A 26,697-nucleotide genomic window follows, 5' to 3' on the forward strand; every position below is an offset into this window, starting at 1 on the left:
AGCTGATGGTATCAAAATCACAACTAACTGCTCAATTTCCAATTTAAACACACTCTTACCAAAACTTTATTTTTACAATACCGATATACTAAACCAATTTGTGTTATAAACACAAATTGTCGGTTTCTATTATATATAAAGCTCCTTTTTGGGAATTGTTACAAATGTAAAAGTTGCTCCCGGCATTCAATTAAATTCCTTCACGTTCTTTTTTTTTCGTTTTTGAATAGTTGAGTTGAGAGAATTTACCTTCACATCAAAGACTCCGCAAAGCGTAGCAACCTCATTTCAAAACAAAAATAAACTAAACTCACTTGCATAGAAACAAACCAGCATTTAAAACCATATCAAACGTTTATACGTTGGAAGCAAAGACAAAAAAGCTATCTACAGTTTAAGATTTGACAAAAAATTCCAAATGTCAACATCATACCCCACAACTCCAGGGCAGCAAATGGGGGGAGGTCCCCTACCCCAGAAAGGGGAGCCCGTTCCCCCGCCATACAACATCCAGCTACCCGGTGGTGTGCCACCGCAACCAGGCTATGTTCCGGCCCAGCAGCCCCCACAGCAGTATGGGGGACAATACAATCAAGGGTACCAACCTGGACCCCAGCCAGTGATGGCTGGACCGCCCGTGCAGCAAGTAAATACCTCATTTTTCTCAATTTTGTCTTTAAATCTAAAACTACAAATTTGTTAAGTATAATCTATGCTACGAAATATTGTGTAACTATTTCCCAAATTTTCCAGGTTTAGAGTCGAGATTTACTTGTGAATCATAAAACAATTAATAATATGGTAATTTTGTTGATAACACAATTTAAACTGTAACACAATTTAAAGGAAAAATTATGTTTGTAATTTATTTTGTCAATTATAAGCATTACAGACCATTTGCAGGTCTTAATAGGCTTTCATGCAAAAAATATCTATGTCGTATTTCGCCTACAAAAACCTCAAAAGTGTCAGCGAATTTCAATTTGTTGATCTCGAACATCAAAGGGCATTACTTTCTTGTCATCTTTTTTGATTTTATTTAATTTTGAAATTCAATCAAATCAAAGAAGGTTATATAATGATTTTTCCATGTATCAGGCATGATCAAATAAAACAATAGCTGTTGCTGATTAATGTTTCTATAAAAATTAAGGGACGCTACTTCACCGCTTATTGCCCGAACAATTATTATTAAACATGGTTTGTAATTAGTTATAATTGCTTAATTGTCGGCTAATAGGTGTGCCGGCCAAATTTTATTTTGACCAATTGGCAGGTCGCGGATAATACTATTGCTTGACTAATGCTGAAAAAGTAGCATAAAAACATAAGCGCAACCAATAATAAGTTTGACTTTAAAACTTCGCTTATATTTTTGTGTCAGATCAGACAGGGCTCCCGTACCTAGCTCCAAGTGCGTTTCAGTACTGGTGTAACGGCTGCTCTCCTATCAAATTCAAGGAAAACTTTACACCGCCCAGTTCGTTTCAGCGGTTTCAAATCTGTTCGGATATTGTGTTTTTGCAGTTAACTTTTGTGAACTGTATTATCCGCTATGCTGTAGATTACCGTTGCATTACTTGTGGTTCAATAATTTCAAATAACTAATTGTTCAGCTTTGCTAAATAACAAACTTGTTTCAAACAATTAAATGTTGTTTGAGTTTTGGTTAATAACTCAAATTATGATTCGAAAATGCAAAACCCCTTATGTGCAGCTCTAGGTAACTGTCCTAGCGACGGGTTAGGGTAAACAACTTCTATCTCGCAATGTTTTAATGTTCTCGGCGACCTTTTCCCGAAAATCTAAGTTAACAAATGTAACCAAATTCGCACGTTAATCAAAGTTAACAAATGTAACGAAATTCGCACTTTGTGCTTTTCAGCGCACTCAATTGCTCAATAACGCAAATTGGGAACTATGCTAGGCTTCGTTAAAGCCAGTAAGAGAAACTGACTTTATGCTTTGCACAAAGTTTCTCTTACTTAGGAACTTTGTTCCTCAGACAGAAAATTTGAGAATATCAAATTTAATTCTCTTTTCACAAGTCAAAGTAAAGTTAAAACTGTACAATCACTAATATGATCTACAGAAACAAGACACGATAACAAGTACTTTACCGCTCAAGAAAGTGTACTTCAATACGCACTCTATGTTGGTTTAATAAGACAAAATTAACAAGTTTCTACTGATTTTTGGTAGTTTTTCAAGCTCCTTTTATGCTGCTAGTCACGTGGATTTACATGTCAAATGCAACTGTTGATAGGTTGTAGATAATGATGTCGACAGAATGTGAACACTTTTCCATAACGTTACTTTTTCAGTGTAAATTTGATGTCATGAGAAATTTGTTAACCATATAGAAGTTTTGTCGAATATTCTGTATCAATAACAGGTTGAATCGCAATCCAATCGCAAAGAATCTGATGCAATACTGTTAGGTCGTAGTATTGTTTTGCTGGTGGTTGAGGTAGTTCGAGTTTGAGTTAGAGTTTGACTTCTTGAATGACGATTGTGTACTAATAATAGTTGCTAAATATAAATGTTGAACAAAATGAACAAATCCGTTTTGGCTTCGATAGAATGTAGCATTAAATTTCGCTTGTCACACTATTCTAGCTTTAAGGCTTGAAATGACCTTGAAGCGCTATTCAATTTGATTTCTGAATTGTTAAGCTCAGCCGCAATATTGCCGGCCCTGTTTTCCATCGCGAAAACATCTTTTCCAGGTAGTACTGGGGCGAGCTTCACTACTGATCTCTTGTACACTCCGTCGTTCGTTCGAACTATAGCTGATCGAATCACACCGTCTGACCCATCGATGGTCTCCGCAACTCGACTTAAGATGTAATATCCACGCTTATCGCTGTTTTCGACCAACCAAACGAGATCGCCTTTTTTAAGGGTTTCGTTCGCCGTAGATCGCCATTTTTGCCGAATATTCAGAGTTGGCAGATATTCTTTACGAAATCTGTCCCATATGAGATTTGCATATGCTTGAGTTTGTCGAAAGAGCTTTCGATGATCAACAAATTCTTCTGCGCATGGTAGATAGGGTAAGCAAACGTTCTTGTTGCCAAGCAAGAAGTGATTGGGGGTCAATGCCTCCAAGTCATTAACATCTGAACTGACTGGAGTCAAAGGTCTTGAGTTCAAAGTCTGTTCAACAATACACATCGTTGTTGAAAGAACGTCCTCGGTGACTGATCTGTTCCCCAACACTGCATACAGTGCCTTTTTGCAACTTCTCACCAACCGCTCCCATACTCCTCCAAAGTGTGGTGCTGCGAGCGGATTGTACTTCCATCTGATTCCTCGTTGAACTAGATGTTCTTCGATCCCTTCTTTGTTCCATGCCGCAACGTACTCTGCAAACTCTCTTTCAGCTCCAACAAAGTTTGTCCCGTTGTCACTGATGATTGTCTCCTGCTTGCCTCTTCGAGCAATAAATCTCATTATTGCATTGAGACAACTATCTGTGTCCAACTTGGGTACCACTTCTATATGCACCGCTCTCATAGTTAGACATGTGAAAAGACAACACCATCGCTTTTCTTTTCTTCGCCCAATCTTCACAATGAAAGGGCCAAAGTAGTCAACTCCAACATTCGTAAAAGCTGTAGAAGCATCTAACCGTTCTTCGGATAGACCTGCCATTACTGGTGCTATCGTTTGTGCTCTGCCTTTTCTGCAAGTAATGCACTTGTTCTTGATTGATCTTAAGGCGTTCCGTATGCCTAGGATCCACATCTTCTGCTGAACAATGTTTCTTACATGCTCAGTGCCCTCATGTTGATTGTCCTTGTGCTCGTTTCGCAAGAATAATTCAACCGCATGATGTTTCCAATGTAGCAGAATTGGATGCTTTGCATTGAAGTCCAATTGACTTTTGCCTCTTCTGCCTTTTGCTCGAATAAGTCCTTCCTCATCTAGGAAAGGTGAGAATTGTAGGATTTTGCTGCCTTTTGGAATTTCCTTTTCAGTTTTCAGAGATTTCATCTCTTCACCAAACTGTTCTTGTTGTAGTAGTTTGAAGATCGTTGCTTTTGCTTTTTCTCTCTCTTCAATGCTAACTATGAGTGTTGCTGGTCTGTGTTTGTTCAATGCTCGCTGTACGTATGCCACTGTATTTACTAGTCTGTTGAAGTTACTGAATCGTTCCCACTGGATAACAGCTTTCTTCTCTTCAGCCTGTATCATGAAGACTGACGAGGGTATATTCTCTTCATCTGAGGCAAATATGATGTTCACTTGCTGTGGCCATTCAGTTTCTGGTTGTTTCAACCAGGCCGGCCCACTGAGCCACTCACTTCTCTTGAAATCCTCAATGTTGATTGCTCTGGTGCCAATGTCCGCTGGATTGTTGATACCGCTCACATGTTTCCACTGTGAAACATCAGTTGTATCTAGTATCTCAGCCACTCGATTGGCCACAAACATTTGTTGTTTACGATGGGAACTTTGTATCCACTGCAATACCGTAGTGGAGTCTGACCAAAAACTGCAACTATTTATCTTCATTTCATGTTCCTTGACTATCTGTTCTTTCAACCTCACTGCCATGACTGCCGCTTGCAATTCCAATCGCGGTATTGAAAGATGCCTCATCGGTGCTACTCTGCATTTTCCAATGACAAATGCTAAGTCAGCTGAGTATTCTTTTGGTTGTGAGCGTAGATAAGCCACAACACATCGTGTCTTCAGATGCGTCAGCAAACACATGAAGTTCGGCTTTATCCCTCTCTCTGTTGAAGTACCTTCTATCGATGCTTGTCTCAGCCACTATTGGAAGTTGTTCTTTCCATCTCAGGAATTCTTCCTCTTCACTGGGCTCCACTTCGTTGTCCCAATGTTTTCCAATCTTAGTCCAGATGCCTTTCAGAAGTCGTCTCATGTGAACACTGAACGGAGCAAACAATCCGATCGGGTCGAATACTGAAGACACCAATGACAGAATCTTCCTCTGGGTTATAGGGGTTTCCATTTTCTTGTTGGTACCTCTACACACTTGAAGGCTATCATCAGTAACGGTCCATTGTAGTACTAGCACTGAGGATCCCTCCGTACTGGGTTCCACTTCGACTTGCTTTGTGTTGCTGATTGACTTCAAGTCCTCTGGGATTGCTTCGGTAACCTCATCGTTGTTGCTTATCCACTTCTTCAGCTCAAATCCGTGTTGTGAGAGAAGAGGTTGTAGTTGATTGAAGACTTGAATTGCTTCTTCAGGGGTTTCTACCGATTTGATGAAATCGTCCATGTAGAAGTTGTTTGTATTGCCTTGGTTGCTATTGGATACTCTTTTTCGTTGTCCAGTCCCACTCGCTTGAGAGCATAGTTCGCGCAAGTTGGAGAACTCTTAGCTCCAAATAGGTGACGCTGATATTCGTATATCTGAACAGGTTCGTTAGTTCTTGGACGCCATAAAAACCTCAAGCAACTTCCATCCTGTTCGGGAACTTGCACTTGTAGAAATTTCGATTCGATGTCGGCTGTTAGGGCTAATGGTCTTTCACGGAATCTGAATATTGTTCCAATCAAGCCGTGTAGCAGATCAGGTCCTGCTAGTAGCTTATCATTTAGGCATATGTCTTTGTACTTTGATGCGGCATTGCAAACACGTCTTACTTTGCCAGGCTTGTTCGTGTTTAGCACTGGATGGTTGGGCAAATACCATTCTTTCCCGAAGGTGCCTTTCACTTCGGACTCGTCCAATATCTTTACGAATCCTTTTTCTACATCTGTATCTATTGACTTTCGATACAAACTTTTCAAGTTTGGGTCTCTTTGGAATCTTCGCTCCAGTGAGTAAAGCTGATCCAGGGCTGAGCTGTAGTTGTTCGGTAGGTTTGGCTCTGGTTCACTCCACAGCATTCCCACTTCGTACCGCTCGCCTGTGAACTTCGTCGTATTCTCTAGCATCTTCTGTGCCTGCAGTTCCTTCTTTGACTGACTGACAACGTTGATTTTGGAAGCATAGGTTTCTATGTCCCACCAAGTTTGGATATTCTCAGCCACTTTCACGTCTTCTGTGAAGGAGAAATGACAAACATTTTGTCTTCTTTTCCCCGTCATGGGTCCACAGGCTACCCATCCTAGCTCTGTTAGAACGGCGAAAGGTTCACTTCGTGTTCCTATCCTCTAGTCGAATGGTCGTTGTAGCTCATAAGCATCTTGACCAAGGATGATGCCAACTTCCATCAAGTTGAAGCTTTTGTTGGGTAAAACACTCAAGTGGTTGAAGCTATGCTTCAGCTTGTTGTAGTTGTAGTTTGTGTTTCCCAAGGAGATTGACGGGTGTGCAAACGCTTCGATTGAATGCACCTTTGAATGTACTCGCTTTATTTTTAGAGGAACCTTTTCTGTCTTCAGATCCTTCGTTCCGTGTATGCCAGCTATGTTGAGCGTCACATCGGTGCCTTGGGCTCGTAACTTCTCTTGCACACTTTGATCGATGAATGAAACCGTTGATCCACTATCGAGGAAAGCATATGTGTTCAGCCTGTTGCCACCGCTCTGTATTGAGACAGGAACTATCTGAAGAAAGCTAGTAACTTCGTTACTCTGGTTTATTGTTGCTGCGCTTACGTTGCCTGCGTGATTGCCCTCGTCCATTTGGTTTTTTTGAGTGCAGCAATCGGTTGTGCTTCTTGATGCATCCGTTGATGCCGCATGCATTGACTTTACAATCTTTGATTGCATGCCCTTTGCCTAGACATCCGTAACATAAGCGTTGCTTCCTGACTGCTGCGTACCGATCATTCACACTCATGCTTCTGAATAGCGGACAGTTCCATAATTTATGAGTGCCATCAGCTAGTGGACAGTGATCACTTTGCGTTTGCTTCGTTTCTTTCACGTTGGAACTTGCACTGAAGTTCGACGTTTTCGAGAAATGTTTGTCTCTATTTGTGCTTCTTCGGTCTTCTTCTCTTCGCTCTCCCTTGAACTCTGAAAACCCTACGTGCACGAATGCTATCCTAGATAGCCACTTTTTAAACATAATCAGATCAGGCCAATCTTCATCTTTATCATCAACATAGAACCACCACTTCTCTTTGAGAACTTGGGGTAATTTATCTACTGCCATATACAGTGTCGAGCTTGACTGCAGATCACCAATCTGCTTGTACTCTTTGAGGACATTCACAAAGTTCGAAACAATAACTGAGAAACTAATCAGACCTGATGAAACGTGAGGTTTCACCTGACTTGCTTTGCGAAGACTCTCCAGTTGTGCATCAATGATCACATGAGGCCTGCCAAATTTCCTCTCCAGAATACTCCATGCAGCACCACAGAGTTGTCCAGAATAGCCCATTCCAGAGATTGCTGACCTTGCCTTGCCTGTCAGTAGAGTCTTCAGATGGCTCATCTTCTCTGAGTCTGGTATTGGTCGTTGATCCACTGTAGCAATGAACATACTAGACCACTCCGGCCATTCGAGAGGGTTCCCATCGAAGTTGTTCAACTTGAGCTTTGGTAGGCTACTGCTACCCGCGTACCCACTGTTGTATCGTAGCAGACCAGCTCTGGGGGAAGCGTCTCGGTCTTCAACACTTGAGGATCGGTCTCGTGAACTGCGATATCGTGAGAAATGACTTTGCCTGTTCACTTCAGGGGTTACATCGAAGTGAGCTGTTGATCGATCTGGTGTTAGAAGGTTGTCGATTCTGCTGGCTTAGTCAGAGACATCTCTCTTCCTGGGGGTCCAGTTGAAGGGTGATTTGTCTCGAGCACCAGTTGATTGGGAACGAGCATCATCGTTCTCTAATGCTGTTCTCTTCACTTTGCGCTCTAGCTCACGCTCTTCCTCCAGCAGTTGATGCTTGGTTTCCAGTTCCTTCATTTGCATTTCTAGCTCTAGCTTCCTCCGCTCGAACCGTGCCTGTTCCAGTCGCATCTTGGTTTAGAATTCGATATCGAATTTCTTCATCCTTTCCTCTCGCCTTTGCTTTGCTGAAGATGTTTCCGAAACATTCTCGGTCTCTTGGCCACTTGCTGTTGCTCCATTTTGCACTGTTTGAGCAACTGGGCTGTCCGTTAGGTAGTTGTTGTTGCTCTCGCTGTCGTTCACTGCTTGGGTTGCGTTGCTTTGCTCTGCATTGATTTCTGGTTGCGTGCCTTTGCTGATATATGCAAGCCAATGATAGTCCAAACTTGATTTGCACTTCCTTGCTTCTTTCAGATGTTCTTCAACGAAACTTGTTGGGTAGGGTGTAAGCTTGTTTCGACGCTGCAGTTGCTTGGGTATTTCTTCTTCTAGTAGGTGAACAGTCTGTTGGTAGAGGACCTTTAGTTTGTTGGGTCGATCTGAATCTTCAATTATTTTGTAGCCAATCCCTGTTTTGTTGTTGACTTCTTCCAATAAATCTTGGAGCTTCTTGTCGTACCTTTGAGCTGTTGACTGAAGCTTCTCTCTGCTGATTGTGCTCGGATTGCCTGATTGCCTTTTGCTTTGCTTGTTCCGTTTAAACGGGGTTAGTTCTTCAACATAATTTGTGAAGTGCACTCGTAACTTTCGCTCTGCTTCAGTGGCGTTGCGCTGTTGATTTGTTTGATTCTCTTTTGGGGTTGCCTTCGACAATCTCTTCATCAGGTTGGAGAGCAGTTTGCCTTCCACTGTCCGGGTCGGCGGACCAAATATAACGGCTGCTCTCCTATCAAATTGAAGGAAAACTTTACACCACCCAGTTCGTTTCAGCGGTTTCAAATCTGTCCGGATATTGTGTTTTTGCAGTTAACTTTTGTGAACTGTATTATCCGCTGTGCTGTAGATTACCGTTGTATTACTTGTGGTTCAATAATTTCAAATAACTAATTGTTCAGCTTTGCTAAATAACAAACTTGTTTCAAACAATTAAGTGTTGTTTGAGTTTTGGTTAATAACTCAAATTATGATTCGAAAATGCAAAACCCCTTATGTGCAGCTCTAGGTAACTGTCCTAGCGCCTGGTTAGGGTAAACAACTTCTATCTCGCAATGTTTTAATGTTCTCGGCGACCTTTTCCCGATAATCTAAGTTAACAAATGTAACCAAATTCGCACGTTAATCAAAGTTAACAACTGTAACGAAATTCGCACTTTGTGCTTTTCAGCGCACTCAATTGCTCAATAACGCAATTTGGGAACTATGCTAGGCTTCGTTAAAGCCAGTAAGAGAAACTGACTTTATGCTTTGCACAAAGTTTCTCTTACTTAGGAACTTTGTTCCTCAGAAAGAAAATTTGAGAATATCAAAGTTAATTCTTTTTTCACAAGTCAAAGTAAAGTTAAAATTGTACAACCACTAATATGATCTACAGAAACAAGACACGATAACAAGTAATTTACCGCGCAAGAAAGTGTACTTCAATACGCACTGTATGTCGGTTTAATAAGACAAAATTAACAAGTTTCTACTGATTTTTGGTAGTTTTTCAAGCTCCTTTTATGCTGCTAGTCACGTGGATTTACATGTCAAATGCAACTGTTGATTGGTTGTAGATAATAATGTCGACAGAATGTGAACACTTTTCCATAACGTCACTTTTTCAGTGTAAATTTGATGTCATGAGAAATTTGTTAACCATATAGAAGTTTTGTCGAATATTCTGTATCAATAACAGGTTGATTCGCAATCCAATCGCAAAGAATCTGATGCAATACTGTTAAGTCGTAGCATTGTTTTGCTGGTGTTTGAGGTAGTTCGAGTTTGAGATATAGTTTGACTTCTTGAATGACGATTGTGTACTAATAATAGTTGCTAAATATAAATGTTGAACAAAATGAACAAATCCGTTTGGCTTCGATAGAATGTAGCGTTAAATTTCGCTTGTCACACTATTCTAGCTTTAAGGCTTGAAATGACCTTGAAGCGCTATTCAATTTGATTTCTGAGTTGTTAAGCTCAGCCGCAATAACTGGGTCAGTAAAAATGCAATTCCTCATCATTACTGAATCGTGTTCTGATTCATGTCACTTTTTTGACTTGTCAGACTTGCGTTTAGTCTGATTTTACAATGGTCAGACTTGGGCCAGGCGCAAAAATAAAGTTCCGTACGGGGATCGAACCCACGCTCTCCATTCTTATCCACCACGCCTGTTGAAATTTTGTCTTTACGCCAATAATACACGCTTGAGAGAACAAATTTCAAGTGAGAAAGCGAGCAAATTATATTACATGAGAGACTTGCATTTACATTTGCCCAGTACTGATTTACACTTTGAGTTCGGCATGGGTTTCATCTCAAATAAAATTGACTGCTCTGAAATGTAGTGGATCTTCGGATAGAATTGGAACATAAGGAAGCACATTTTAGCATCGGCTGAGAAATCAGATTGCAATTACTGGGAAGCTATACCATACACCATGGGAAGCTATACATAATGAACTTCACAGAATGTTATTGTATTCAATTATAAGGCAAGCTAAAATCAAACATTACGGGACTTAGCTGCGGTAATTTAGTGAAATTAGGGAAAATATTCTTGTATTTTCAGCAATTGCCATTTGGGGCAATAGCAACTTTGGGGACATTGGTACGTTGGCCGACGCTTATAAAGGGGGCAATTGTTTGAAAGAAAAACGTTCTTCTTTAAAAATCGGTATGATTTTGGGAATATGATGTAAACTATATGTTGTTATTATGTTTAGTACGCCCAGCCGCAACAACCACCACAAGTGACAGTGCAGGCAGTGACTGTGGTCGCCCCTAGTGAGTTCCCTTTGCACAATTTTATACTACTTAGTGTTCACTTTATATGTGAAGAGACTATTTTTACTGTAATTTGCAATTTGCAACTTGCTTTCTAGTAAGATTGCAGTAACGTGCGGCCTGATCTAGTCAAGAAATTGTCGACATTAAACACAAGGAAATTGCCCATATAATCTCATTTACTTCGACAAAACCGACGGAAACTTGTACGGTTTTTTTTTAATTTTAACAAATTCTGCTCGGTTTTAAGCCTGTTAAATTTTTCAATTGTTCTGTCATAAAACGTAGGAAGTTGTTGATACTTTGACTTCAAAACGTAGGAAAACGCCAGTTGAAACGGGGGAAATTGTCAAAATCGTCGACTGAAATCCTTTTTAATAGCAAATAAAGAATATTACCAAAAAATCGTTGTTATCGTCATCGAGAATCTATCAAAATTAATCACAAGTTTGTGTCCGATTTCAACAATTGTGCAACTTAGTAATTTATGCAAATGCGCAGCTGATTAGGCTTTGTTCCACCACTCTTCACAGAGCAAAAAAGGAGATAACAAGAAGGAGTTTCCCAAATTTTTCAGATTTTTGTAGGAGTAAGCGGGCTCTATCAAGTTATGTCATCAATCAGTTATTCTACTCAATGTTGGTATTAGAACGAAAAGTGACTAAAAGTCTGCCGAAAACTCCTGCATAACAATAAACACATGAAGTTTGCAATTTTTCATGTTTTGTCTACTGCGTTTTCTCGTTCGCCCCTTTTTTGTACGGGGCTTAAAATCGTCAGTGTTGGAGTTGCCGAGAAAACAAGGAAAAAAAACAAAAATACCAACAACGCTTCTCAAATCTATTCCATTACTACAAATTTGCCCAATCGACCTTCTGATTTTCCTTGAAACAATAGTAACAACCCGCTTGTTTTCGGAAGCTGATAAAAATTTTATCATACAAAGCTACTTAATCGGCTTTGGTGTCATTTTGAAAAGCAGCGACAAAACTTCAATTGCATCTTAGATTTGTTTGTGTGTGGATGCTTAGCAATCCAATGAGTTTTGAGCGTTAAACTTGATTCGAAAGCACTTTAAACATTACAGTGCAGAGGTATACCCAAATCGTCACGGGCAGATATGCCCGATGTGTGTATCTCGTGTTCGTTTTTACAATGTTAATACATTGAATGTGGTACAATATTGCGGAAAATAGCTACTTTAGCAGAAACCGGCAAAATGGAAGGGAATATCGTATCCCGTGTTCGCAAAAGTGTCCTAAATTTAGCCGCGGAATACAAGTACAAACTTAATAACCTATCTTTCGCGCGAGTTGTATCACGCATCCGCTCAATTTACGTATCAATTTTTTGCACGCAATGTATCTCGATTTCGCATATAATCCGCAATTAAGCCTAACTTAATTACTGTTTATTTAATTAAGCCTTACTTATTACTACTAGTAGTACTTTATTACTACTTTAATACTATTTATAGTACTTTATTACTACTTATTACTACTTAATTGTACTATTTATTACTACTTATTAAAATTGGCCAGTCCCACATTGATATACAAAGCCTTTGATGTGCGAGGGATTTTTCGGAAAAATATCAGTTTTTGTGGTTGCATTTATCTAAAGCACCTGAAAGCTTTGAAAGCTTCAATTAAATCTTTGTAAAAGTGCTTATTGCATGCTCAAAATTCTCGCGAATAATAGATACCTAAATTGAGCGGAAACGTACTACAAGATTTTTTACCTACTTTTCGCACCTAATGTTCTTTTATTTCGCAAAATTGGTGGAACCCCTTTTGCGAAAAGTAAGATACAAAGGATGTCATCTAATTTCGTTCAATTTATGTAATTAATTTTCGAGCCAATTTTACTAAGGCGGAAGTTTTGGGGTATACCTCTGCACTGTAATGAAAAAAAAAACGTTTTGAATAACATTTCTCATTTATAACTGGGTTGATAAAAAAATGCAAAACTTTGCAAATAAAGTCTGATGTTCGAGACACATGCTGAGCATGGTGCTAAGAACTCGAATGAAAGGGCGATTTAAAAACATAATAAGATATATTGATTGCCAAAAACGATAAAAAAAACTTCCTAGCGTCGAACCGGGTACAAATTTCTATATTTTTTGAATAAAATAAATGTAGTCAAATAATATCTGCTTTTTTCATATAATTTATGCTCTAACATATAAATTCCAAAACGCGTTTTCTGAAGTCAGCGTTGGTAAACTAAAGCACTTTCCAGTTATCTTTTTAAATCTTCTGAAAAATTTGGCGACAATTTTATTTCGATTAGAAAAAAGTTTAAACGGAGTTGAAGACCAAGGTTTCAGTTTTGCCACCCATGTTAAAACTAAGAGCCATTGTTCTTTTTTGCTCGTTATAAATTTTACCAATATTAGGTGCTATAGTTTTCACTTTTTATCTTTGCTTCGCATTTGCTGATTTTTTGTGTTTATAAACATACTTTATTACTACTTTATTACTACTTATAGTATTTTATTACTACTTAATAGTACTATTTATTACTACTTATTAAAATTGGCCAGTCCCACACTGATATACAAAGCCTTTGATGTGCGAGGGTTTTTCGGAAAAATATCAGTTTTTCTGTTTGCAGGTATCTAAAGCACTTTAAAGCTTTGAAAGCTTCAATTAAATCTTTATAAAAGTGCTTATTGCTTGCTCAAAATTCTCGCGCATAAAAAAATATCTAAATTGAGCGGAAACGTACTACAAGATTTTTAACATAGTTTTCGCACCGAATGTTCCTTTATTTCGCAAAATTGGTGGAATCCCTTTTGCGAAAAGTCAGATCCAAAGGATGCCATCTAATTTCGTTCAAATTATGTAATTAATTTTGCAGCCAATTTTACTAAGGCGGAAATTTTGGGGTATACCTCTGCACTGTAATGAAAAAAACGTTTTGAATAACATTTTTCAGTTATAACTGGGTTGCTAAAAAAAATGCAAAACTTTGCAAATAAAGTCTGATGTTCGAGACACATGCTGAGCATGGTGCTAAGAACTGGAATGAAAGGGCGATTTAAAAAACATAATAAGATATATTGGTTGCCAAAAATGATTAAAAAAAATTTCCTAGCGTCGAACGGGGTAACAAATTTCTATATTTTTTGAATAAAATAAATGTAGTCAAATAATATCTGCTTTTTTCATATAATTTATGTTCTAACATATAAATTCCAAAACGCGTTTTCTGAATTCAGCGTTGGTAAAATAAAGCCCTTTCCAGTTATCTTATTAAATCTTCTGAAATGTTTGGCGACAATTCTTTTTTCGATTACAAAAAAGTTTAAACGGAGTTGAAGACCAAGGTTTCAGTTTTTCCACCCATGTTAAACCTAAGAGCCATTGTTCTTTTTTTGCTCGTTATAAATTTTACCAATATTAAGTGCTATAGTTTTCACTTTTTATCTTTGCTTCGCATTTGCTGAAATTTTGTGTTTATAAACAAACTTAATGTGTTATGTGCAATAGCGTAATTTTGAAAATTAACAAATTGATGATAATTTTATAATCCAAAAAAATCCATCAAAGTTTCTCACTTTGTTAAATTAAATTCCGCCGTTGAAAAATTCATTAAAATTGAATCTTTGGGTTGACATGTTTTTCGATAATTTTGGGGCCGACGAAGCATTTAAAATTTTTTTGCCTGATATATTGGTACTTGATACAGATATGAAGCCCCGATTTATTTTTATAACAGGTTTCTTCTATTTGTTTTACCCTCAGCAATGAATAAAACTTAGAAGTTAATGCCCACTCAAAAAATGATAATGATTCAAACAAAGCCATAAATTTGGTTTTTATCCTGATCCCATAATTGAAGAGCTCATTTGAAGCAAACGTAATACAACATAATTTTTTTCCTATCTTGTTTATCAGGCGTCAAATTTTGACTGCTAGTGTTCAAATGCTAACAGTAAATAAAGAAATAAAAATTATCCGATGTTGGTCGAAACTCTATCCAAATGTGATCTATTTGCAACAAATGAACAATCAAGACCTTCTGTAAAGCACCTCAACTTTTATCTATTTAATCAAATTCTTGCTTTTCAGAGTTTACCTTAATAACAGTTTTTGGCAGAGATTGCTACTTTAGTTAACAGACCAATCTATTGTGGCTTTCAGGTCAAAAGATTTCTACTATGGCTCACAGAACAATTAAAGGATATAAGTATATCTAAAAAGATACAAAGTGACAACAAGCTGGAAAGTAGGTGAATTTACCCAAAAAGTACCGTTAAATTTTTGCATTTTGAAAAAGATGATTTTCTCTGAATTTGAAGGCAAGCAATATTTAATAGCATGATGAAAAAGCAGAAAAAATATAAAAATATTGCGGTTGCTGGACTAGAATTGGACACATTTTCAGTTTGTTAGACCCATCTTTATAATGCTTTAAACATGAATCAATACCAATTGAGGATTATGAGATAACTAGGAATAACTGGAATAAATTACAGTTACGCGAGAGATTCGGTTTTTTCAGTTTTAAACGTTTCACAAGAGAGGTTAGGTATCGTCGTTTTTGGATGCGACACAGATTCGTTATAGTCGTTTTTGGACGGAAGAGAGATTTGGAATGTTCGGTATTTAAACATTAGAGATTATCGCTATGTTCGGTTATAGACGTAAGAAATTATCATTTTGTATATACAAAAACGTGTGCTTTCTGTTTACAATATAGTCAAATGATTTGATAGCGTTTTTTTTGTAGGATTTTTTTACATGTAATTTTTAGAGAAGAACCTGAAAGGATTTAGGAAATTATTGAAAATTGTTCTTTAGCTCTTTGACAAAAATTAATTGATCGAATATAACTTTCTTGGTTCAATTAATTTTTAAATTTTAATTCTCCTTCACTGAGTTTTGACATGCTTTTTTTTAGCATACGAGCAAAATTATTGACATTTGTTTACGTTTGAAACCGAACATGCAGACCATTTTGCCGGACTAGGGGATCATTTCTACCGATTGTGCAGTTTACCTGTTAGTTCGTGGTAGGAAAACCGGGAATCTCTTCAACGTTTTAAAAAAGCGACGATACCGGATCTTTCTAACGTTTAAAAATTGGCGATACTGAAAATCTCTTATGTTAAATACCGAATAAAAACAAGGATACCGAAGTGGAAATTCTAGGGGCTACCGTCGTGTTTGGCTAGAAAAGAAGACGATACCGCCGATATCGTATGTTTAAAAACCCACGGTTTCTGGACTAGAGATTTGCCTGTCCAATCTAGTCCGGTGATAGATGTGAACCAATGATGTTGCCAGAGTTTAGCGACCGCAAAACTCAAAATGTCAAGTTGTCCCCAAATTGATTTTGAATTTTACAATATGAATTAAATATTGCAACTTTATTTCCGTTACAGCTCAACAGGGTTCATCGGTAAGTTTACACGTGAACATCGGTATGCTACGTATTGATGACCCCCGTTTCTCCCCACAGAATTTACCCTAAAAATCACAATTATAGATGTTCTTCTTTAATCATTAGTTTGATTTGCTTTGCCAAAACCAAAAGAAAATTGTCAGTTTTGTTATGTTAGAAGTTTTTGTCAATTTTTGAGAAAATAATTTTCGGTTTTGCCTTTTAATTGTAGTAAGAAATTTCTAATTTAATTACACGAAGCGTCGGTTTTCATGACTTTGAAAAAAATGACCACCGTTTTTTTGGATCGAATTTTCAATTAGGAAAATTTGATATATTGTTTTTATATGCCGCGATACGATCTTTAGAGAAGCATTAATTAACAAAATTATGGCCTTCTTTCGCTCTCCATTTTGGTTTGATTATTTTGAACTTAACTTCTCAATTAAATAAACCTTGGGTAACACGTGTGAAAAACGCAATTCCTAATATTCAGTTGAATGAACATTAGAGCAATATAAAGTCTCAATTTGTTCGTAAAAATGTGTGCAGAAATCAATAAAGCGACGGCTGCACTCACTAATTTCATTAATTTGTGAATTGAAAAGTAGGATCTATTCTGTTTCGGCCCCCCAGCTTAGTGAGCATACATTTTTTATGGTCCCCTAGTCGCACGTGCTATTTTCTTACACAGTAACGTGCTATATAACAACATATAATTTGTAACTGGGGGTCATAAAAAACACTGGGTGGCCGAAACAGAATAGATCCAAAAAGTACACCAAAAAATAGAACACCCAAGCCAGATAATCGCAAGGTAAGTCAAGAGTGATATGAGTCACGTAGTCCAAAGGAACCCATCAATTCTATCAAACTATTGGTCTAAAAACTGATTTCATATTATTATTGTTCTCCTCATGTATAAATAAAGCTTTCTGCAGAAAACAACCACATCTGTTCAAAAGTAAAAAAAAAATAACATGCAAAAGAACATTTGAACATCAAATAAAATGAAATAAAAGCCAATGAAAAAGAAAAATGGCCAAATCAAATTTGATTCCGAAAAATTAAATAAAGAATCAATAATATATGATCTTTGGGTCAAAAAATTGTGCAACAACGAAATATCACCGTCTATTTTTTAATAATGTTTCATCCCAGTGCTGATCAAAATGTTATAATAGAGACTAGGAGATAGGCAACGGAAAACAACAATTAATGCCAATTCACGAAAATTTTAATTGTATTCTAAAGAAAAAAAATTAGCAAATGATTTGGAAAAAAATAGATTCTGAGGTATTTCAGAAAAAAGAGTTTTGGATTTTTTGTCAGCGAGTTTGCACTGCTACTCTACAAACAACATTAAAAATTGGCCTAATTTTTGAAAAGTCTATAAATGTTTTGGAGCAAAAATTGAAGATAGTTATCAAAAATTAAGGGCCATGATTGGGTTAATTTTTATTGCTTATGAATTTTAGCATGCCAACGAAATTTCTTAAAATCGGCTTAGGTAAAAAAAAATGTATAAAACTATGCGAAACTCAAAATTCTTCCAATGTTTTCGAAATCAATTAGGGCAAATTAAACTAACTAAAAACTTGTGTCAAAATTTACAATCTGCTATGTGCATTTTATATCTCATTATATATCAAAACTTTTGGGAAACACAAAACAAAAAAAATAAGAGAGAATCAGAAAACAAAGTGCACGATTTTTTTTGTCTTTAAACAATTAGTGTCAGAGTCGTAAAATTAACAGCACTGAACTAAAGCAACGAAAAAAGATCTCATATTGTTCTCCCAATACATCGGCAAACAATTAGACTTATTGACCAAAGAGTGACAAAGACTATAGGAACAAGATCAACAACGCAAGTCAAAGCCTTACAACATTTTCACAATTATAAAAGGGGAAAAACAAACTTCGAGTTTCTAACAAATGCATATAAAATCGAAGTCAAAACATCTTCAGTTGCCCCGAGACTGATTTATGCAAGGAAGATTTATGATCTATTAAAGCACAAAAGTCAACTTTAGAATACTTTTCTTGAAGGATGGAATTAGAAAACAAAACCAAAAGTCAAATGGTTCCACATTTGCCAAAAAACTCTGTCAACTGAAGAATCTACTGAAAAATTTTAGTCCGTTATGCTCCGAAGAACCACGGCGAGACCAATATTGGCCATGCTATTATTTTGAAGCTGCTGAAATGCAGAAATGCAGAAACAGTAGCATCTTTGATCAGCAATTTATTAAAAGATGTTTGCAAATTGCATTCAATTGAAAAAATATAATAGATCATTTCTTTTCTTTTTCCACTAAGTTTGAGACATTGTATTCGTTTTTAAAAACAAAAATATTTGAAATGACTTAGATGAAATTGTGAAACGGTGTTATTGATTCTCAGAAAATCTCAGCTTTCAAAAACCACAATAAGAAACGGTAGAACTTAAAATTAAATTTTTAAATGTGCGATAGGTATAACAATCGACCAGCAATTACTGCATAATAGCCTACTTGGGTATTTTGTATCCGCCTTGCGACTAAAATGAGGGCCAGAAAAAATTAAGTTTTTAGGACTTTTGAAGCAATGTCCGTTTCTGTTTTGTTTGTTTTCCTAACAATCCGTTTAACTAGAAGTATATGTTCTTAAACCATTGTTGTAATTTCATCCGGAGATGAGATTTTAGCTCATTCCAGAATTTTAAGAACTCTTGCTAGCATAAACGTTGGAAAAAAAATGCGGTGAATTTTTGTGAGAAATGCAGTGAATTATTTTTTCCATCTCATTCATCGCATTAACTGCATTTCTTACAAAAATTTGCAACAGAAGTCGATGCGGTGAATTTTTGCAAGAAATGCAGTGAAATTCGGTGAATTATTTTTTTCACTGCATTCACCGCAATCGCCGCATTTCTTACGAAAATTCACCCAAAAAACTTGACCCGGATAGCCATATCCTATAGATGTCGTTACAAACAGTGACTTTTGTCAGAATAGATTCCACTTTGTCTTTTTTCGTTTAGAAAAGAACAGTCAGAAACGATTGAGCAGCGGAAAATATGCAACGTTTTTTAGCGTTTTCTCCATAAAATTATTGGCCAAGGGACCTAACATCTTTTTATTTTTGAGCACTAGTACAATTAGGGCTTGGTGTTCTCATTCTTACGCGCCAAGAAAGATCAGACGTTTAATTTTGTGGAATGTTCTAGAACGTATGGCACCAGTCGTTTTGTGGGTGTTTCGACAATTTCATGATCTGTCTGGCGACTTTCTGCTGCCCAGAGTGTGTGTTTTTCTGTATAAGCTACTACGGCAAGTTGCTCAAGTACTTCATCATGTCATACGTCTGTGTAGGAATCTCTGCATTCTTCTATCTCATCTACTACATGGTCTATGCAATGTAAGGTCTCTTAGATACTCAATGAAAATAAGAATTCCCCAGTCCATTTCGATTGCCTATCTTGCAGAATTTTTAAGACTTACATATTGCAATAAACTGGCAAGATAGCCATTTGCGCAGTAATCTTGCAAAATAGCATTGCTGTCTGGACTAGAGTTGATGAAAATTGCTATGAACTGCAAAATCTTGATGAGTCTCTTGAAAAGCTTGGAATGTCTTGGCAAGGTCTTTTGGGCTAATTTTTTAGGATAAATCGTAACTTGTCTAGATTCGATTTCTGTGAAATAACTCTAGTCCAAATTTTCCTCGTAAATGTAAATAAATCTTAAAAATTAAAGGTCAGCAACGTTGGATAAACGATGAGAAACCTTAGGTTTATGATCGGGTATCGTCTTTATGTTTTCGTTTTCAAGCGTGAAAAAATAACTCACTTGTTCAGATTTCGAAACGCTGGAAATTGGAGGTATGTTTGATTTAAGTTATACAAAAACGGAAAACCGACGAAGGCTCTTACGTTTTTCATAGCTATCGCAGTTGTGTTCACTAGTTTTCAGTTGTAGAATGCTGTTTCCATGTTCGGTTTTCAAACGCAGACAATCGTCGTATAATCGTGTTCAAATATTGTTCGTTTCCAAACGTATGAACTCGTCGGTAAGTTTGGTTTGGAACCAGAACGAATCATCAAAAAGGAATGAGATGCATTTGTTTTCTTTTGATTACAGTGAATGTGAATTGATGAACTGAATCCCCATCAATGCTCAACTTTTACAATGCGCTTTGAAACTTAAAACAAACAGAAAATGCAATTTGTCAATAAACCAGATTTGTCAACAAGCTAGGGAAAAGAATCCTAATTTGACTGTTTTATAAACAAAAGCTCAATTAATCGTATGGAAAATACCTAAAAAATCTTGCGTTTCAAATCAAACATGCCAAAGATTTCCTACGTTTAGAAAAACGAACATACGGCATCTTGCGAAACAGAACGCGAGGCTTTATTACGTTCCATGCCAAACATACCGACGATTTCTTACGTTTAAAACCGAACATTCCCAACGAACCAGGCATATGTACTTCTGTACTAGGGACCTAATTCTTTTGAGACATGATAAAGGTATCTGGTATTTTGTGCATATCTTAACAAGAATCCTGTCAAGATATCATCATGATATTTCAAGTTCTTTTCCTCTGGAAAAACGTAAAAACGTCCCCAACTAAGATTCTTTTGGGACTCAGTGTCTTTTATCAAATGTCGATTTGTTAATTTTAAACAGTCACTATAACTAGGCTTTCTTCTAAACTTTGCATAAACATGAGTAAAAACAGCTCTTGACGGGGGGGGGGGGGTGACGGTACCGAATTTTTCTTCTATTTGAAATCCAAAAATTTCGGAACTAGTGAACACAAGTTCAGACGTAGTGGGACAGATTGATCTAGAAGAAACCTCACCTCTGTCTAGTCTTGTTCTTTTCCAAAGTTATTTTCATTTTCAGGAGCGACGAGTACACCAATGGTCTATTTATATTCCTGGTGTTCTGCTGGATCGTGGCAGCTGGTGCAGGTGTGGCAAGGATCGTTCTGTTTGCAGTTGTGCGGTTGAGGGTCCGAGAAGCCTACAACATCCGAGGCACTGTCATTGAAGACTGCTTCTTTGCATGGTGTTGTTCCTATTGCACCACATGTCAACTGATGGCAGAGGTCAGAGGCACCAGTTTTGACATAAGTATCTATATGAGAAGGGAGTTGCAAGACAATTTATCTGAAAATAATATCCAATTAAATCTCTTCGATTTTTTTGCTCAATTATTCAACATCAAATTTTAGCATCAAGGCAAATTAGAGAACAAAGTTTATTTGGGCAGTGGGCGCAATTTAGCTATAAGTTACACAAAATGCATGTAACAATTTTCGAAGACGCGTGTTGTTCTTCGGGCCTCTGGTTCCTTCAAGTCAGTTAAATTGTTCAAAAACTTATTCATAATTGACTACATTGAATAAATTACATTTAAAGAACACAATTTTAAATAAACATGGGCACTTTTTAAATGAGAAAAGCAACAATCTTTCAGCTTTTTGAAGAAAAAATTAACGGCCACTGAGCTTAAAATGCCTTTTTTGTTTAATTTTATGATATGCGACCCTTGGATGTAACAAAAAGTTTATAATTTCTTTTCAGTGCAAAATAATTATCTTTATTTAATATAAATTTAATATTGGAAATTGGCGTACTCAAAGACAAAGAATGGTGGGAGGCAATTTTGCCTGATGAAGTCGTGTTTCAGAGGTATTCAAAAACAATTTCGGTATAGGTTAATCATTCAGTTTACTATAATGAACTGATACTAGGAATAAACAAATTTAGGTCTGATAAACCAATATTGGTACCTTAATTCGCTTTGTTGAAATTAAAGAAAAGTAAAACAACCGGTATTTGCATTTTTCATTCTACCAAAGCAAGATCCCAAAAATCAGCGAATTAGTTAAATAGTTGTCTAGGAAGGTGTGTAGCACTTTTTCGGTATATTTTATTTGCAGCTTCTTAAAGTTATTATTAAATCGAAGTCAAAATTGGCTAGGCTCAAATCGAAAAATGTTTTCGTTTTTATTTGCCACTTTTTCTATAAAACGTTTTGTCTGAGTTCTCCTATTTTTCCCCACGATTTCCCTATTAGATATAAACGTGTTAATACTTTCAGTTAGATGTGCTATTCTGATAGCTTGTGATAAGAGTTTCAGAGTTTTATATATGTTTAGCTGAAATATTGAGGATTTTTCTTTTACGGTACGAATTTTTTTTATTTCTTCGAAACAGAAAAACTTTTCTGAGTAAATTTTTTTGTCGAAGATGCAATATTTCAATAACAATTTTATTTGCGGTACCATAAACAAGAAATCCGTACTGTAATCGTGGTGGCAAATATTGCTTATAAATTATTTCAAAACATTGTTTTGCAGATAAATCGTGTTTGATCAAAAATTGTATTGTGTTTGTTATTCTTTTAAACTAAAAGTGACTATGAAAGCTAAACTTTTATCAATTTTAACAACTAAAACTTGGACTTTCTTAACTAATCTCCCATAATGGCTTCCCCTTTTTGGGATCAAAAATTTACTTAAAAACCAATCATTAGAAGGCAGCCATGGTCCTAAAAAATGGGAAAACTCTAAAATCTAGGAGCCGAGTTGAAAAAAGTACGCAAAAAAATTAATTCAAATTCATTGTTCAGAAAATACCAACAAGAAAGTAATTATCAGATCGAAAAATATTTACCTAAGTTTTTCAGCGATAATGTATACTCCGCGTCTTCGGACTTGCTATGAAATTATACAAATAAAAGATAAAAACAACCAAAAAAGGACAATGAGTACGTTGGACTCTCATTATGATCCAAGTTGGTGTTTTGTATATTCAATATAGAATCCAATTTTTTAATTGGCCCTCGTATTTATTTTTTTTTGTTATTTTCCGCTAAATTCCAAACGATTTGTTTTCTTAAACTAATGACAAGAGTTGTGATGAAAATTTTTCCTGAACAGGGTACATGATTCCCTATATTCCATATCTGTTGTTCATTTGATGATGTTAGTTTTTTAATCGTTTTTTATTCATAGCTTGTCGCTAAACGCTATACTTGTTTAATCCTGTTAATGCCAACTGCTTTCAATTTTCATATTTTGCCATTGTTGATTGGTTGTAAACCTTTCCTTAACTTTACGTTATTCTTTCATTTAGAAATGGATTCTAATTTAGTACTCATTCAGTAATTGTAATCTCTGATTTCCAGTTTGGAATTTCAATCTTTCAAAACCTCATTTCAATTAACAGACAAATTCAAATTCCAAGTGGAAATCAAAATATAGTAACTTAATGAATTCGCGCCGCGATATCACAATAATTTTGTAATCTCAAATTTAGTTAATCACGCCACAAAATAAATCAAAATTTAACTACGCTGTTTGCGTACGGCACTGAAATTCTGAAATTTTCTCGCTAGATGTTTGAAGTTGAGTTTATAGCAATTATGTTGCGGACGAGCACTCCTCTCATTAGTTGTTAAAAAAAGCATCGTCTTTCATTTTGCTCAAGACGGATGAGCTGCAGTTGCATGTGCCTAAAAGGATAGATTGAAAATTATTGCATATCTGAAAATTAGTTTTAAAAACAAGTTGTGTTCAGTCTGCTAAGCAGAAAGATGCACGTTTTACATGAACAAAACAAATAGTGGACGTTTTTAATTTTTTTCTGTTTTTTTGGAAAAAAAAACATATAAAAAAATCATTTTCCACTCCTATATATTCTACTTCTTTGTTTTGAGTCACAATTTAGACGCAATCAATGTTCCTTAAAACAATTCGAGTACAAACTTGATCAACTTGATATCTAGAATAGCGTGTAGTATTTTTCTCAACTTTGTGAAGCGATACGAACTTTAATTTATCTTTTAATTAAAAAAACTTTCTCGCTACCTAGAGGAGTTCGTTATTCTATTGTTCTGAAGTTAGCTGCCATGCTTTTTTATCATTATTGTTAAAAACAGGTTAGCTCAGAAATTCGCTGGTGCGTAATGCTTTAATACCTTATCCCAGATGAAATGTTTTTCAGGTGGATCACCAGTTGGACTTGCAAGGAGAAAAAACAATCTTCAACCGAACCTAAAGGTAAAAAGGTAGCATGCAAGCAGCATTCGAGAATGGGGGGGGGGGAGGGGTGAAGGAGGACTGACTGATATTATTCTTCATATAGCGCCATTTGAAACTAAAGATTTCGTAAAAATTGTAACTAAGATCTTGAGCATACCGACAAAAACAATATCAGCACGGGTCGCGTCTAATTGCTAGTCTTAATTCTAAACTGATTTGAGTTATAAGAGCATGGCATCTTTCAGAGGCAGTCGTCTTGTACATTCTGGCCACCCTGAATTCATATTTTGGCGGACGTGCAACCCGTTCAAGAAAAGGTCGTGTCATAAATAGCCCGATTTTTCTGCTTGCCTAAATACAAAAATACAAAAGGTGATGATATCACTGCTAAGCATTGATTTAGCGTGGGAGATGAGTCATAACTGTGTCTGCGTTACTAAAAGACCTGATGTTATATAAGTTATATTTCCCTTATTTTAGCCGCGAAGCGATAGCTGAGGCTATTGTTGGCCATCTCTTGGTTTTTTTACAATTCAAAGAATTTGAACTGTATAGGGGCACAGTCTTTTATTCACAGATTTTCATGATTTTTGGAGTCAATTCGGAGTAGTGATTTTGGTCACGCCGAAACAGGAAGTGGAGCGAAAAAGCGAGTGGTTTTGCGGCGTGAATTTTTTTTCACTCTAATTTTAAAGTAGAGTGAGAAAACGGTGCTTGAACAAAAATTCGCTTTCTCTCTAGTGGTTTTTTTGTTCACATGCGGCAATTTCACTTCGAATTTCAATTTTTCAATTTTTTGGATCGGATTTTTTTTCTAAATGATTTTCCCAATCCATTCAAAGTTCATTCTAGGCCTATTTTTTGTTTGAACCAAATTTCTCTCTCTCTCTCTCTCTCTCTCTCTCTCTCTCGCTAGTTGTTTTTTGTTCGCATTCGGCATTTTTACAGTGATTTTGTTTTTTTTTAAATTTTTTTATCTGATTTTTTTTGGAAATGGTTTTCCCAATTCATTCACAGTCCCCGATCTAGGTCTAATTTTTGTTTATTCAATGAAAATACTTAGAGTTGTACTTCAGGACTTGTCCTGCTTTGTTTTTTATTTCGTCGTCACGATTTTTGTTACAACCTTATGACGTCACAATGTCTTCAAATCTGCTTTTTGTTCATTTGCTCATGCAATTTCAACTGAAGTGCGAGCGTGACGTTAGTTTTTTCTCTTACTAGAGCGAAATTTTTGTTCATTCGCGTGAAAAAATTTTTTGGTCAAACGTAATTTACCTCTCACAAAAGTGATTTCCTCACTATAAAATTGACTTTTCTTAACTTTAATTCGAAGAGATAGGGTCAAGTGAGAGTGTGCCACTCTATATGAAGGTTATTTGAGAGCATTGAATAGAAGTAGCATTAGGATAAACAAATTTTGAAAAAACATGACATCTGAGCATTTAAAAAAGGAATTTTTTTGATTTTTTTTAATTATCTTTTTGACACTGCAGATCTACGAAGCTATTGCGGCTATTTTCTGGCAATCTGCCAGCTACGTTTTTGTTTTTGAATCACAATTTTAATTATGTAATGTTTTGTTCTTAGCAGATGAAGAGCCGGAGTTGCAGAGCAAGCATTCCTCCCATCCACAGATACATTTTCTCCGAACAATAATATTTCCAAGCACACCTTCTCACAGAGCTCTGTCTTCCTTTTAAAAAACTTTCCTTCTTTTAACATCCTCGTTGCTGCTTAAAAATTCTGATCCTGGCCATTTTTGTTTTGTGAAAAATTATTTGGTTAACATGTGTGCTATTTCTATAACCTATTTGATCTATTTTTGAACAACAACCCTAAATTTAATTGATCTTCCTCGCAATAACGTTTTAATAAACCGAAGCCAAAGTAAAGATGTATCAAGAGAGTTAGCACCACAACGTAAGCTCTAAGAAAAAACAGAACTTCAATTCTTACCGTGTCACTCAGGTTAAGGCCTCTTCTTATGAAAAGACCATGCTCGACTAAAAATGCTATGAGAAAACCATGTTCCGCTCAAGCAGTTTATAAACTTTAGCTCGAACTATAACCCGGGCCCAGGTGTCAACACTGAAAAACTACGCTCAACGCTCAACGCGCAAAATTAGATAAGATTCTCTGCGAATGAGTTGAATTTTTGTACGATCCACGCTTGAGCGTAGATCTTACATAATTTTGCGTTGAGTATAGCATAGATCTTACAAAATATTGCGTTGAATTTAGCGTAGATCTTACAAAATATTGCGTTGAATTTAGCGTAGATCTTACATAATTTTGTGTTGAATTTAGCGTAGATCTTAAATGAACTGGTGATTCCGAGCGCAGATCTTAAATAAATTTGAGCTTCTAAGAGTAGATCTTACAAGTTTTAGCCTTTATTTTAGCGTTGATTTTACATAATTTTGCGTTGAATACCACGTAGATGGGATCTTTTCCGTTTTTGCCCTCGTAGTTTAGTGGGTTCATTTTATTTGCAGCCCCCCAGACGTACGTGCAATTCTTTTACATTTATTTATTTTGTAATGACACGTGCGCTGCATCTGTG

General features: G+C 36.3%; 1 protein-coding gene across 2 annotated transcripts; it reads left to right on the forward strand.

Moving 5' to 3' along the window:
- Nucleotides 1-216: 216 nt before the first annotated feature.
- LOC142341034 (uncharacterized) lies at nucleotides 217-25,985 on the forward strand. 2 transcript variants are annotated; one of them, XM_075391866.1, is made up of 7 exons: nucleotides 217-646; nucleotides 10,634-10,694; nucleotides 16,090-16,106; nucleotides 19,300-19,490; nucleotides 20,984-21,188; nucleotides 24,094-24,149; nucleotides 25,722-25,985. In XM_075391866.1, exons 1-6 carry the CDS (start codon nucleotides 419-421, stop codon nucleotides 24,145-24,147), a joined length of 756 nt encoding a protein of 251 aa, XP_075247981.1. In that variant the 5' UTR covers nucleotides 217-418; the 3' UTR covers nucleotides 24,148-24,149; nucleotides 25,722-25,985. The 2 variants fall into 2 exon arrangements, with proteins under 2 accessions (XP_075247981.1, XP_075247982.1); XM_075391867.1 differs by having other exon boundaries at nucleotides 25,725-25,985.
- The last annotated feature ends 712 nt before the right edge of the window (nucleotides 25,986-26,697 follow it).

The sequence above is a fragment of the Convolutriloba macropyga genome, chromosome 6, assembly GCF_964194025.1.
Source record: "Convolutriloba macropyga chromosome 6, txConMacr16.3, whole genome shotgun sequence".
NCBI lineage: Eukaryota > Metazoa > Xenacoelomorpha > Acoela > Convolutidae > Convolutriloba > Convolutriloba macropyga.